The sequence below is a fragment of the Monoraphidium neglectum genome (assembly GCF_000611645.1).
Source record: "Monoraphidium neglectum strain SAG 48.87 unplaced genomic scaffold scaffold00022, whole genome shotgun sequence".
Taxonomy (NCBI): Eukaryota; Viridiplantae; Chlorophyta; class Chlorophyceae; order Sphaeropleales; family Selenastraceae; genus Monoraphidium; species Monoraphidium neglectum.
In genome coordinates, this window is record NW_014013605.1 from 48,040 (window position 1) to 62,668 (window position 14,629).

General features: G+C 63.2%; 4 protein-coding genes across 4 annotated transcripts; 1 reads left to right on the plus strand and 3 right to left on the minus strand.

Moving 5' to 3' along the window:
- Window positions 1–523: 523 nt before the first annotated feature.
- On the minus strand, window positions 524–2,533 carry MNEG_0316 (hypothetical protein; the record flags this gene model as incomplete). Its single annotated transcript, XM_014051211.1, has 4 exons — window positions 524–775; window positions 1,024–1,158; window positions 1,402–1,907; window positions 2,149–2,533. 4 exons carry the CDS (start codon window positions 2,531–2,533, stop codon window positions 524–526), a joined length of 1,278 nt encoding a protein of 425 aa, XP_013906665.1.
- An 874-nt stretch (window positions 2,534–3,407) lies between these two features.
- MNEG_0317 (60S ribosomal protein L11) lies at window positions 3,408–5,521 on the minus strand (the record flags this gene model as incomplete). The annotated part of the gene is made up of 6 exons (XM_014051212.1): window positions 3,408–3,574; window positions 4,011–4,073; window positions 4,335–4,401; window positions 4,997–5,131; window positions 5,281–5,385; window positions 5,516–5,521. 6 exons carry the CDS (start codon window positions 5,519–5,521, stop codon window positions 3,408–3,410), a joined length of 543 nt encoding a protein of 180 aa, XP_013906666.1.
- A 1,512-nt stretch (window positions 5,522–7,033) lies between these two features.
- Window positions 7,034–9,886, minus strand: MNEG_0318 (hypothetical protein; the record flags this gene model as incomplete). Its single annotated transcript, XM_014051213.1, has 9 exons — window positions 7,034–7,096; window positions 7,267–7,425; window positions 7,654–7,768; window positions 8,074–8,226; window positions 8,452–8,546; window positions 8,728–8,787; window positions 9,012–9,109; window positions 9,319–9,472; window positions 9,710–9,886. The coding sequence occupies 9 exons, from the start codon at window positions 9,884–9,886 to the stop codon at window positions 7,034–7,036; spliced, it is 1,074 nt and encodes a 357-aa protein (XP_013906667.1).
- A 767-nt stretch (window positions 9,887–10,653) lies between these two features.
- Window positions 10,654–14,182, plus strand: MNEG_0319 (hypothetical protein; the record flags this gene model as incomplete). The annotated part of the gene is made up of 9 exons (XM_014051214.1): window positions 10,654–10,874; window positions 11,578–11,674; window positions 11,941–12,051; window positions 12,346–12,438; window positions 12,620–12,792; window positions 13,279–13,310; window positions 13,549–13,667; window positions 13,908–14,090; window positions 14,177–14,182. 9 exons carry the CDS (start codon window positions 10,654–10,656, stop codon window positions 14,180–14,182), a joined length of 1,035 nt encoding a protein of 344 aa, XP_013906668.1.
- Window positions 14,183–14,629: the final 447 nt, after the last annotated feature.

Consider the following 14,629-nt stretch of genomic DNA (forward strand, 5'->3'; position numbering starts at 1 on the left):
GATAAAACGCTGTGTGCGTACCAACTTCATACTCGCGTGCGAAGGGTTGAGGCCAAAATCGGTCGCGGTACACTTGCGACCGCCGCCGCACACACATACCATCAAATGTGAGGGGGGTGCAAAGACAGCCCGACCCCCCGGGCAAGGCCGGGTGGGAGGGGCCAAAACGGCCGCGCACGTGCGCGGCTCACCTGTCCCACCCTCTCTGGGTCAAAATCCTTTGTTCACTTGCCCCCGCGGCACGAGTGAGAGTGGGAAAGTTGAGGTGTGGTGCAGTGATCTGTGTACAGACTGAGTCCCAAGCTCTCGAAATGCATGGCCTTTACGAATTGTTTTGCGCCGTGGGGTGCCCTGCCGTGGGGGCGCACCGCTGGGGGCGCGCCGCGCTCTCCAAAACTGGATGCAATGTGTGCTGCCCCGTCCGACCAGCGGCCGCGAGCGAGGTGCAAGCATCACGCGCCTCAAACCCAAGCGGCGCCAAATGTTGCAAGGGACGCTCGTGCGCCGAGGGGCGCGCGGCGCCTTATTCTGAACCACGCGAACCATCTCCGCTGCCGCCGTCATCGCTGCTGCTGCGCCGGCGCCCGTTGCTGTGAACCGGCTCTGCTTGCTTTGCGGCCGCCGCCTTGCCATCCTCGCGCGCGTCCAGACCCTCCCCAGCAAGCGCAGACACGGGCTGCTGCTGCTTCCGCTGCCGCTTGGCGGCGGGCGCGGCCGCCCCTGGGGGCGCGCCGCCCTCAGCCCCTTCGTCAAAGGTGCGGATGCCGTTGCGCTGCTGCGGTTCGCGCGATGCGAGCATTGATGCAGGGCGGTAGGAAACGGTGCGAGGACTTTGGAGAGACGTGCAGGCGCCGGCTGATGCCGGACTGTGCAGCCTCCGCCTGTCCCTTATCACGCACCTGCCACCTGCACAGTGCGCAACCCCCCGCACCCTTGCCGACCCAGAGGGGGCTTGTGGTGTGACGAGTCGACACACACCACAGCAAGCACCCCACCCACCCAAAATTCAGCCGTGCCGCGCACCTCCGGCGCGCCGTTGCCGTTGCCGTTGGCCTCGCCGTTGTCGTTCCCGCCCCTGAGGCGTTCTAGCTCGTCCCGCGCGCGCTCAAGGCGGGCCTCCAGGTCGGCGCAGCGCCGCTCCGCCTCCTGTGCGCGCGCCTGTCGCACGCACGCAGAGCCGGGCGCACGCCAAGTCAGGAGGGCGACGGCATGGCGCACAGCGGGACCCAGGTCAGCAGCGCGGAGCCAAGCCTCTCTTGAAAAGCAGACGCAAGCTTCTGCCAAGCCGACATGCCAGAACCCCGCCCTGCACCCCAAAGACCCTCAGATGCACACAGCGCACTGGCGCCCGGTGAACCCCGCCACTGGGCCCCTGCTGCCACCGCCCCCCGTGTCCCTCACGTTGGCCTCGGCCGCCTTGGCCGCCATGTCGTCGAGCTGCTGCTCCAGCGTCTGCAGGTGCTCCTGCTTGCGCTTGCGCGACCGCCGCGCGCTCTCCCGGTTGGACTGCATGCGGCGCATGCGGCGGACCTCGTTCTTGTCCAGACCTGTCATGTCCTCCATGCCGCTGCCGTCGCAGCCCCCCTGGCCCCCGCTGCTGGTCATGCCGCCATTGCCGTTGCCGGCGCCGCCGCCGCTGGGCGGGCGCGCGGGGCGGGCGCCGGAGCGCGGCTTCGGCTGCGCCTGGCTGAGGGAGTTGAGCTGCATCGCGGCCGCGGCCGTCGGGCTGACGGCCGCCGCGAGCGCCAGTGGGCTGGCCGCGGCGGCGGCGGCGGCGGCGGCGGCTGCGGCGGCGCTGAGGCCCGGGACGCCCTGCAGCGCGGCCGCCGCGTGGAGCGCCGCGGGGTCTACCGAGGGCGGCGCGGCGTTGAACGGGGGGATGGGGGGCGTTCGCGACGCGAGGGGCGCTGTGAGGGCGTGCACGGGGGCAGGGAGAGGGGCACGGGCCTTAGAGGAGAGGATGGGGCGAGTGGGACGGGCTCATCGTTAGGCTGAGGGACGGCTCCGCCGCCGCTGCTGCAGCTTCAAGGCGCACCCTCCTGGAGGGGCGGCGCCCCACTGTGCGCAGCTGCCGCTGTTTGGCCGAGCGCACGGGTGTCAGGCGCCTGACGTGCGCAACGTGGACAAGCGCAACCAAGCCGCACGCACCATCTGCGGCTCCCGGCTCGCCCTTCACCGGCAGCGTCTGCGGCGCCGCCGACGCGCCTTGCATCACGAGCTTCGCAAGCAGGTCGAGGGACGCCACGCGGGGCATGCGGCCGCCCGCGCCGCCGCCAGCGCTCAACGGTGCCGCCTCGGCCGCACCGGAGAAGGAGCCCGACGTGCTGATCGGCAGCGCCGGCGCCGCCTCTGCCGCGGCGGCGGCGGCGGCGGCCGCGGACGACGCGTTGGCGGCTGCGGCGAGGTTGGTGGCTGACGGGATGCGCTTCAGGAACTCCTGGAAGGCGGCCTCCGAGTCGGTGCGCCCCATGCCGGCCTGGCCCAGGCGGTAGAGGCCGCCCACCAGGTCGTCCACGCTGAACGAGCGCTCCATGGCGATCGGGGTGGCTGGCCACGGCGCCCGCGACAGGGTTGTAGACCGAAGGACCCTGACCCACCAAGCTCACAGACACCACCACAGCACCCTGCAGCGGCACCCAATGGGAGGATACGAGGGGGGACCTCTAAGAGGTTGGGCGGCAGGGGAGTCATTGTGGTTGGGCGCCCGATTCCGCGCATCGGTGGCAGCGACGCAGCGCAAAGGGGGGGGGGCGCACACTGCGCAGCCCGCTGCTGGGCACCCTACACTGCGCTGCCCACAGGGCCGAAAGAGAGATAAGGTCTTGAAAATTATACGCTAGCCACTCCCAGCCATCTCGCAAGGCCGGCACTGCTGGGGCCATAGCCAGCGCCGATTGCTCCCCAGGGCCGTCCACGGCAACCCTCACCGTCAAAGCCTCTTCTAGCACAACTCCTGTCCAGAACCACCTGAAGTCGAGAGCTAACTCACCGCTATCACTGCTCCAGGGTGTCGCTGACAAGGCTCGACGAGGCTGCCAAGTTGCACTGCCAGGTCAGCACGCTACGATGTAGTGGAGCAGTCCCATAGGTTAAGCGTGAATGGTTCTATTTGGACATCGACAGCAGCCGTCGTGGATCCTGCGCAAATGGGTGTCAGCCACCGAGCCACCGACAAGATTTTGCGGCCCGTGCTTTTGTGATGGCATTCCTTCATCTGTGATCACATTTTGCTACAGTTTTTGCAGCTGCAAGTGCGTATACAGGCCTTTGATAGGCGGATGGGTCAGCACCATGCTCTGCTGATCTGCAGTCAACCCCCCGCAGCCTGCGCTCCAAACCCTTGGATCCGCTACCTCTACTCGCTACCAACAGAGCTGTGGAGCGGCATTACACTGGGCGGGGGCTCCTCACGCGGCGTAGGCCTTGTTCAGCACAACGCCCTCAAACTTGGTCTGGAACCAGCGGGTCGCGTCCTCCTTGGTCACGCGGTGCTGCACGCCCACCCTGGAGTGCACGCGGCGGCGGCGGGCGACGCGGTAGCCGGGGCGCTCCAGGCACACGTAGAAGTCCATCCCTTGGCACAAGAGGGGAGTTGAGTGGAAATGAAGGTGAGAGGGATTATGGGTGCAGGGCAAGGTGGATTTCATTGCAGGGGGTTGCACACGCAGGAACCTGCACAGTGCCTGTGGAGGAAAAAACCAAGTGGGTCACCAAGAGTGCAGCCGCATGCAAGATGTCCCCAGAGCCAGCAGGTTGGCGGCACCCATCGTGGCGGCGCCACCGCCAAGGGCCAACCCTGGGTTTCAATGTCGCACCACGCTCATACTAACTCGCATTGGCAGGTATATGCGAGCTGTAATCAGTTTAAAATGGTGCTTTCACAAGCCCAGCCCCTCCCCCAAAGCCTCATCCTCGTGGGCAGCCCTTGCTCTACCCTTTTCGCCATGCCGACTCCCATCACCCCACCCCCACAGCCTCGCTGCCGGCACATCCACCCTGTCCTTGCGCACCGTAGATGCCCGTGGAGGGGTCGTACTTGATGCCCAGGTCGATGTGCTCGCTGATGCCAAAGCCTGGGGTTGATGCAGGAAGATGATGTGCGCATGTTGGATTCGTGTGGTGGGTGTGTGTGTTTGTGTGTGTGTGTGTGTGTGTGTGTGTGTATGTGTGTGTGTGTGTGTATCATAAGAGCATTTTGTAATGGGCGTGTGAGCGCATGTGTGTTCAGGCATGCATGCGCCTGCCATGCATGCTGTGCAGCCTGGACGTCTGGCAAACACAGCTGGTCACCAAACTGCGACCCTGAGCTGCGGCTGCATCTATCCTGCGCCCACCGAAGTTGCCGCTCTCGCTGAAGTTCTTGCGGATGAGCTCGTACTCCTTCACCTTGAGGCCCGCATCCTAGGAGGGGTGGACAGCCGATGACAACAAGGTGATGAGAGGGCAACGCGATATTGAGGGATGGGTCTGCAGAACCCCGCGTAGGCACTCAGCACGCGCTTGCTGCCGGGCCAACTGGTGGCGCTGCTGTTTTGCTGTTGCGGCACAAGAGTCCTGCTTGACATGCTGCATGTATCCCGACAACACTTGCAGCTTGCTGCACGCTGCCCGCTGCTACCGAAGTGCCCGCCACAGCTCCTGCTACACCCGCCATGTTCAACAGCCGTGCGCCTTGCATCACGCACAGCCTCGCGACATGCTGATGGTGCAAATGTCGTGCAAGGACCACTACTGCACCCTGGATTGCTGAGTCCAGCAGCTAGACTAGATTCAGTGCCATCCGCTGCAAAAGGAACAGCTGGCTGCTTGCAAGGCTGACGCCCCTCTCTCGTGCAGCACATGCCTGCCTGGCCGTGTGCTTGCCTTGACAGACGATGCACTGCCCGCCACGATTCGGTGCTCCTGCTGCCTGACCCGTAGTTGCCAAACCTGCCGGCAACTGCATCTCTGCTGTCTCCCAACGCACCCTGCTGCGCCCGTGTCTCCTGGCACTCACCAGCAGCTGCATCGCCTTCTCGCCGCGGACAGTCACGGAGCACGAAATCTTCTCGTTACGGCGGATGCTGAAGGAGCGCACAGTGTACCTGGCCTTGCCGTACACAGGCTGCTGGCCGGTCAGCTGCTCCAGCACCTGCAACACACGCAGCAAAGAGTCCAGTGCTTGGTGGCCAAACAGACTTCAGCAGCGGCGGAAGCAGCAGCAGCGGCGGCGCAGCGCATATGGCGCAACGACCCTCCGGGGCCGTCAGGGCCGTGTGGGCTGCCCGCGTCACTGTGCACCTTGGCAGCCTTCTGCAGACGATCTCCAGACTCGCCAACACAGATGTTGAGCACCAGCTTGGACACACGGATCTCCCGCATGGGGTTGCCGGCCTTGGCGTCGTTCTGCGTGATTTTACAGCAAACAAACAGGTTTATGATACATTGCTAGCACATTGGTGCCCCCGTGCTGGCCAGCGGGCCCGCCTTTCATCAAGGCGGCCATGGCGGAGTCCCTCGTGCTCCAGCTGCTCACCACCATGGCGCCCCCAGCTGCTTCTATATATCCTGGTCGCTGCAAAGAGGGCGGGTCGTGTGGTGGGCCGCACCAAGTGCGCAATTTCTTGGCGGCAGGCGAGAAGGCGCTGCGCCAGTCACAAAAGAAAATGTCGTTGCAGCTTCCTGCAATTTTGCTGCCGACCCGGGGTGGGTCAAGAAGCATGGTTACTGGTCCAAATCAGGGCGTCCAGCTTTGCACATATATTGACGTGCTCGTCGGCCGGTATTAATGCAGCACAGTTGCTGTTGCTGTGCGCTGCCTGCCCGCCGTTCCTACCCCCCACAGGACCGGCAGCCGCAGTCACAGCAGCGCAATCAGGCCACCTTGTGGAATGGTGAGTGCAAATCAACTTTTACAAGCACAACGGCCATGGCTGCACTTGCGCGTTTGTCCCTGCAGGGGTGGTGTGAGGGTGCACACACTGCGGCCAAGACTGCAACGCCTCTTCTTGACCCTTGCACTGTCACAGGCAGTGGCGGCGCACATGAGAGCCAACCAGCTTTGCAAACTGATTTGAACGAGGTTGTCAACGTGCATAAACCCGTGCGACACGACACCGTCAGAAAGCACGCGCTGCTGAGCCAGGTTGCAACGCTGCCACTCACCGGCGCATGCGGCCGCGATCAATGGGAGTCAGGGCCAGGCCAATCATTGCGGCTTGTCGCGCTGCGCGCTATAGAGTGATGCCAAAGCTTATCCATGGTCCGGGTCTGCAGGCCCTCATGCACCCCAACCTGTATTGTACACTTCCCGCGTCGTGGCAGGTAACCCATGCACACGCTGCCGAGGTAAATGCACGCCCCAAATGTACAAGCGGCTGGCGCAAGGGCCGCTCTAGCTGCTGCAAATTTGCGGCACGTTGGGTATTGCAGGATGCCGTGACATCATGGGTGCACTGTGGGGTTGTCCATGCCACGCAGGGGCGCCACAAAAAGCAGTGAGGCCCATTGACCGCGGTCTGGCACCTCGCAGCAGGATGCAGCTTGCAATGCGATGGCACATGGGCGAGCCGCAAGCCCACTGCGGCACGTGCTTGACAGTGTGCTTTGCGTGATTTGATGGTAAGTCGCAAGGTCGCGCTGATGCCTGACTGCCAAACCTTCGTGAGGAGCCCTTTGGGGACGACCCTGCTTAATCTGGCTGTCGCCAGCAGCAAGCGAGCAGACGCAAGACGTGGCCCGCGAAAGGGCCCCATCAAAACATGGAACCAACAAGGACACCAGCAGCGCAGCGGGCCTATCAGAAAGTCCAACCAACAGCGTTCAGTCAAAACCAACCTCAGGCGATGCCTGATTGCAGGCAGTCGAGCCAGCCAGGCGCGGATTGCAAAGTGCTCCGTCATGGCGCCAACCAGCCTGGCTCCAGAAAAGCCTGGCTTGACTGTTGTAGGCAACCCGCTGCGCCAATGGGGATCTCAAACACTCCGCTTTGTCGCATCGCAGCTGCACCCAGCAGCGCAGTGACAGCGAGCGTGCCGGCGCGGGCTCGGGGTCGTTACGCAGTGGTGTGGCTGGCGGGCAGCTCCTTCTCGTCCGTGATGGTGGGCACCAGCCGGCCCTGCCAGCAGATCAAGGGGCGAGGAGGGTGGGGCTGAGCTGCACCAAGGCAGGACATGACCTGTGCGTGTTTTGACCATGAAATCGCAGCGGGCCGGTACTGCCCTACTGGAAGAGGCACCATGAGCGTGAGGACGGAGCAAGCGCGCCGGCGCCGAGAGACCCACGCACCAGGCGGGCGGCTGCGGCTGAAATGCCCGGGCCGTGCATCCCGAGGTTGTTGCAGGCATCGATGAGGGTGTGCAGCTCGTCAGAAGACAGCGCGTCCACCACCTCGCCGTTCTCAAGCATCGCCTCGGCGTGGGCCATCAGCCCCTTGTGGTAGTGGCCCTGTTGTTAAGGCAAGCGGGTTCAGGCGGTGAATGCGCCAAGGGGGTGGGGGTTGGGTACACATGCATATGCACTCATGTATGCGTGCTTGCACATACAACTGTGCGTACACGTGATGCTTATGTGCACGCAAGGGCCGAGCACGTTTGCAGATGAGGCAACGTCTCCCTGCTAGGTGCGCCTGTCTGGTTTAGTTCACACGGACCAAAAGGGCTGCCAGTGGCGCACCTGCAGGCCGTAGGCCCACATGAGCGACACCAGGTGGCTGGGGCTCATCTCCCCGGCCTCCAGCAGGCTGCAAGCATGGCGCCCCGCGGCATCCGCCAGCTCATCGTCGTCGTAGCTGCAGGGGTGTATTGTGTGGTGCATGGACAGAGGGCAATCAGTGGATGCCTGCCTCCCATGGGGGAGGCACGCAGCCGGCAGTTGATACGCGCATGTACGAGCGTCCTGCTGCGCCGCTCAACCAGCGGCGTGGCCGCACACCTCTACATTGTCACAGCCCTTTTCACCACTCACCCTACCAAAACCAGCACATCACTCTCAGCCCATGGGCCTGACAGCCCGCAACCCCGTCACACACAAGCCAACCTTCAGCCCAAACCCCCCACCCTCCACACGCCAACCGAACCTCTGACCCAAACCCACCCTACGCTGGCAAGGCCTGCCAGCAGGCGCGCGAGGCTGTTTGCGTCGAAGGTCTCTATGTTGACTGTCGCGTAGTCCGCCACCAGCTCCGCAAGCCTCTGGTCAGCCCAGCCCATCTGAGCCTCAGCGTACACCACATCGGCCAGGCTCGTGCTGCAAGCAGTGGGGGAGGTGCGAGCGCAGACGAACAGGTGATGAGCACCCGGGATGGGGCCCTGCAGTGCCTGGCTGCGTTCAGTCTGGGGCTTGTAGCAGCGTTCTGCTGCTGGAGTGGAACGCACTCCAGCCAATAGGCAAACGCCGCTCATGCCGACCCAGCTTGTCACCACCCCCCTCTGTTAGCGTTGCCAATCGTGCCCAGCAATGCGCCCGCCGCACCTGTCGCAGCTGTCCGCCAGCTTCTCAGCCACGCTGTGCATCACCCTCATCAGGGCGTCGTCCTGGTAGCCGCAGCGGCCGAACGACCAAAGCATCTTGGGGAGTGCAACGGTTGAGGGGGGGGCAGGCGCGTCGAAAGAGCCTGTGAGGGTGACCCTGACGGTTGCAGCACTGTTGGCCATTGACCCCACCGCTTGACCACAAGCAGCACCTTTTGGTCACAGCTGGCCCAGACTGTCGCACTGCGCATCACATGTACGTGCACGCGCAGTCCACCTTTGCCAGGCTCGTGGCGTCGAAGCGGTCGGCGTTTGCTTTCAAATAGTTGACCGCCTCCTGCGGGTTGTCAACAACGGTCCGGAGGCGCGAACGGCGTCAGCGCGATGAAGTTAAATGTCCGCGCTGACGGCGCCCAGCGCAGAGCGTGCGGCCAACTTCACAGCTAGGCGCCAATAGCACAGCTGCCCAGCGCGGGCTTTGGCAGGATGCCCTGCACAGCTTGAAGTAGCTCTGGCAGCACAGCTGCTGGGACATGGACCAGGTGGGAGAGAATGACTCACGGTCATGAGCTCGTAGTCATAGTAGGGTCCCAGGCCATAGGAGTGGACAATGTCGGCCAGCACAGCCGGCTCATACGCTGACATCTTTGGGAGGATGGCTACGTGGGAAGAGCATTGTAAGGCGGGGGCAATGAGACTTATCTGGGACTGTGGCACGGCCTGCGTCCGGCGCTTAACTCCCGACTCAAAGGTCCACTTTATCTTCCTGCCCCGGGGACTCCATGACGGGCACGTCCAACTAGTCACCAAGCCCCGTGGCTCACCCTCTACGATGTGGCGCTGGCTGCCGGCCTGGCACGCCACCCACCTTCTGTCATGGCGCTCTTGAAGCCGACGTCATGGAAGCCCAGCTCCGCGAGCGCCGCCAGCACATCGCGGATCTGCTCGGGAGACAGCTGGCCGGCTGTGGCCAGGGCGCTGGCGGAATGGGCCAGTGCTGAGAGGCGCGCGTGGTCCTTGGTCTGGGGGCATCATGGGGGAGGGGGTGCAAGGGTGCTGTTGCGGAGGTGCACGGTTGGGGGTGCCTGAGCACAGCGCCCGGAGGGGGGGTGCGGGTGGGACCACAGCACGTTGTGCCGTTCTTACAGGTGAGTAGAGGGGTCTGACGCTCGTCACAATGACAAGTCCCCCAGGCTAGGCACAGTGATGCTTTGCCCAGGTCGCCCACAGCACCAGAGTCTGCAGCAACACCCACCCACCCGCTCCTGCCTGGCGGCGGCCACAGCCATCACGACCTCCGTCGAGGAGCTCGAGGCTGGCGCTGATGATGTACGCAGGCCACGGCACGGCGAGGCAGGGGCACACCAGGCCGCAGCCGCGACTGCCGTCAAGCCGGGGGCCGCTGTGGCGTTGTTGCCTGCGAGGGCGCACAGCATGCGCGCGCCCCGCAATATCGCTGAGCGCCCCGCGAGCGCCGGCAGTGAAGGGGAGGCGGACGCATACGCGCGAGCCGACACTGGACCGGCCGTCTGGGGCTGTCCTGAGTGCGCGGCACGGTGGGTCGCGCCCGTCGCAAGTGCGGGCCATGCTGTTGTAGCAAGCGCGGCCTGGGATGCTGCGAGGGCGGAATAGCAGAGCCTGCTAGTAGCCCCAGCCTTGATTACGAGCGGCAATGGGCTCAGGAGGCAATAGGGTCCCATGGCGCCGGCTGCAAGGCACGTCTCTGTCGTGATCTTTCGCCGGAACGAGCAACCAGGACCTGGCCCGGCCTGCGACGGGGAACTACAGGCAATCGATTTCAGGGTTCAAAAACCTTATGTTGAACGACTCAGCAAGCCCCTGAAGGCTTAACGTTGAACGAGCACGTTGCCCGCGTGTACAGCAGGTGGGTCTGCGGTGATGTATGCGTAGCGAGAGCGACTATGATCTTCAAAGCGAGTGCTCGCCTTTTGATAGGGCACCGCCATGGCCTGTCGGGGGTCCTCTCTGCACTCACCAGGATGGTGCCGGTGTGCAAGGCTGACACCCCAAGCTTTCCATTCAAGAAGTGTTGTGGGATGGAAGCAGCGGTTTGGAATCCTTTTCTTTGAAGTTTTTTATGATAGCGCGGGTGCACAAATCGTTGTTCCATCGGTGATCTGCAACCTACAGCGCACCCAAGTTCATCCGAGTCTCTGGGCCCCAAGGCTCGCTCCCCATCAGCATGGCAGCTCCTACGGTGCAGCTGATCGACGGTGACGGCGATTTTCAGGAGGACTCAGTCAAGGCATGGGTGAACGACACCGGCGTCGCAGATAGCCGCGCCAACTACCAGGTGGTGGCCATCATGGGCCCGCAGAGCAGCGGCAAGTCGACGCTCATGAATCATGTGGTGCGCTGGTCGCACATGGTGGCGATGGCATGCGGCGACGAGGCGGTTGGGCGGTGGCAGCGACTGCGAGGAGCTGCGCGCATGCGTGCATGCGCTGCATGCTGCTGGCATGGATTGCGCCAATTATCCACGCAACACCAGTGGCCGGGGGCTGGATTCGCAAGGGTTTCAGCTATGCGCATGCATTAGTTGTCACTCACTGTGTTGCACCATCAGTTGAGCACCCTTGGGGGCCGCGGCGGCGCATGGCTGCCCAGTCCAGCGCACATGCGCCGGCAACCCGCGCCATACCTACCAGCACCCATCGGCACGCCCGCCCCAATTATGTCCTACTGCTGTCTGGGTGCACCCGTCACGTGCCTGGCACCCTCCACGCTCAGTTTGGTACCACCTTTACAGAGATGGACGCCCTGACAGGGCGGCGGCAGACGACGCGCGGCGTCTGGCTCGCCAAGTGAGTTCATAGCAGGGCCCCTAATCGATTGACAAGCAGCAGCAGCAGCAGCAGCAGCAGCAGTAGCAGCGGTAGCAGCAGCAGCAGCAGCAGCGGGGGCGGCGGCGGTAGCAGCAGCGTCGGGGCACGACAGCTGCCGCATAAGGAGCAACACCGTGGCGCCCTGCGATCTGAATCCCTGACGCCCATTGGCTCCTGAGCTGTTGCTGCTCTCAGCATGCAATCCCTGCTTTGGATCCACGGGCCAAAGCTGGCAGGGCGGGCGTGCATCAACGCCATCGCGTCACCCTCGCAATGCTCAGGTCCCCCAAAGTGGCGGACATCACAACGTTAGTCATGGACCTGGAGGGGTCGGACGGCCGTGAGAGGGGGGAGGACGACACAAATTTTGAGCGCCAGGTCAGCTGCGGGCCGTGCCATGATAGGGAGGCAGGGTGGGCAGCGCCACGGTGCAGCAGTGGGTAGGCGCAGGGGTCATGTCAAGGCGGATGACTGGGGGTGCTCACGAAGAGATCCATGTTCAAAAGCGCCAGGCGGCTGGGCGCAGCACAAGCAACCCCTGTCCGGAGCCTCTGCATGAAACTCATGCAACAGCTGCAAACTCGTACTGTTCTGCTGCCTCGATGCTAGAAGCCTGACGGCCTCATTGACCCCTCCCCCATCAGGCCGCGCTGTTCGCCCTGGCTGTGGCGGACGTGCTGCTCGTCAACATCTGGTGCCACGACATCGGTCGCGAGCACGGCAGCGGCAAGCCCCTCATGAAGACCATCTTCCAGGTGGGGCGTGCAAGGCAAGCGTGGCGGCTCAAGGGCCGCAGTCCCGGTGTGGAGGGCGAGGGGGGGGGGAGCGTAAAAGGGAGGACGGGTAGGCGTCGTGGATGCCACCACTGCGTGCAGGGGTGCTGGCTGGTGATCAGGAGCATTTGACCAGCGTTGAGTTGGGCCCTGGCAATGGCCATGCAGTCCATTCACCGTGATGCAGCACGCTGTCGCCATCGCCGCAGCTCGCGTCAACCAAGCCACCCGCGTGCAACTTTTCATGCACCCCCACCCCAAACCTCCACCCTTCAGGTCAACCTGAAGCTGTTTGCGCCAGAGCCAAACCGCCGGAAAACGGTGCTGCTGTTCGTCATCCGCGACAAGAGCAAGACCCCGCTCACCAAGGTGCGGCCGCCTGAGCCCGTCGGCAAGGACGGGGTGAAGCCTAGTGTCAATCCCCTTGCAGGCACTTGTGTTTTGAACGGCACATGCATGCATGTGTGGGAAGCTTGCAAGCGGTGCTGGCGCAGTTGGCGCATGACGCACGCACCAACTGCGATCGCGGGCGCTGCTTGCGCACTCGCAGTTGTCGGAGACGCTGGGCGAGGACGTGGCCAAGATGTGGGACTCCATCAGCAAGCCGCCGCAGTACGTTGGCAGCTGCATAGAGGACTTTTTTGAGATCCAGTATGCTGCCCTGCCCCACTTCGAGGAGAAGTACGATGACTTTGTGGCGGATAGCATCGTGCTGCGGCGCAGGTGTGTGTGTGGGTGTGTGTAGGGGTGGGGGGGGCCGCCCACGTTTGCACCGGAGCGCTTGCGTGTGCGTGCTTGCATGCCCGCATCGTGTGTGTGTGTGTGTGTTTATGTATGTATGTATTTATGTATGTATTTATTTATGTATTTATGTATGTATGTATGTATGTATGTATGTATGTATGTATGTATGTATGTATGTATGTATGTATGTATGTATGTATGTATGTATGTATGTGTGTGTGTGTGTGTGTTTGTGCGCATGCACGTGCACGTGCATGCAAAGAATGTTTTGGGCACGCGCTCACATGCGTCGTGCGCATGGGTTTGGCCAAGCGGGCAAGTGCAAATACGCTGGAGGGAAATGCTTGGGGATTGTCTCACCCAATTAGTGTTCACGCTTGGCAACAACTAACAGTCGCAGGTCAGGTTGGGGCCACTTTGCTGACTGTGTGCGGCCTTGTCCGTCCCTCCCTGTCTTCACCACAGGTTCTCGCCTCCTGATGAGGGCGACGAGTCGAGTGAGCGAACCCCGCCTTTGTCAAGCGGCACATCAAATGACCAGTCACGGGCATCAAATTTGTCACCGCATGCTGACTGCACGGCTGCCGTCACGCGAGCGTCCAGCAGCCTGGCATGTGAACACACGGCCCTCACCAGCCACTGCATGATCCTTGGCCACCCCCTCCCACCCATGTCAGCGCACACGCACTGGTTAGGCTAGCTTTCAACCTCTTTCCTGCAAACCCCCTTGCTCAGGCGACAGCCTGGTGCGCCGCCACGCGGACCAGCTGCCGGCCGGGGCGCTGCCGCTGAGCACGGCCAACATTTGGTCCGTCATCCGCAGCCAGAAGGACCTCAACCTTCCCGCGCACAAGGTGACATGGCGGGCTGCTTGTGCGCATGCGCATGCTTGTGAGTAAATTGGGCCAACTTTGCACAGACGGGCCAAGTGCACACATTTTCAGCCACCCACGTATTCATAGCCTCCACTGTGGTGTCACCACAGTCTCAATCTGTCAGCTTTGTTGCGCCAACCAGGGCGTTCCAACAAAACGCAAACGCCCGCACCCTTTCCAACCCCCGCCGGCCGACAACCCCTCCCCTCCTGCCCTCAGATCATGGTGGCCAACGTTCGCTGCGAGGACACCAAGAACGACCAGCTGGCGGCCTTTGCCGCCGACCAAGCGTGGCAGGCGCTGGCGCAGGAGGCGGAGAGGGGCCTCGTGAGGGACTTTGGGGCGCTGGCGGCCGGCCTGAAGGACTCTTGTGTCGACGGGTGCGCGCTGACGTGTGCAGAGGTTGGGTGGGGGGTGGCAGTGGCTGTGAAAGCGACAGGGTGCTCTGTGTTTGCCAGAAACGTTTGCAGCACACTTACTGTGTGCAGGTCTGAGGCACGCAAGGTGCCGGTGTGGGTGGAGGTAAGAGCAGCCTTGTTCGCCGCGGCCGCACCTAGCACCTTCTCTTTGGCGATGCGCGGCCGTCCAGGGCGGCTGCTGGCGGTGTACCAGCTGTGCAGCGCTGCTGGGGGCTCTGCAGTTTGCCCGCCCCTCACTGCCGTGCACAATTCCTATGCTCCCCCTTTCGAACCTGCCCAACATTTTTTGGTCCCTCCTCGCGCAAACATCGTGCCTGCTGTGTGGTGCACCCCACCCGCACTCAGCCTCTGCTCAGGTTATCGCCCCTTCGCAGCTGGCTGTTCCAGTGTCATGGCAGCCCCAATACTTGCTCCCCTGTCCTTCCCGTCGCGCCCGACCTGCCATGACGCCACCCATGCACCCCACCCCCAATACCCCCGCCCCCCAAACAGCACCTACCTCAACACCCATCCCCTCAGGCT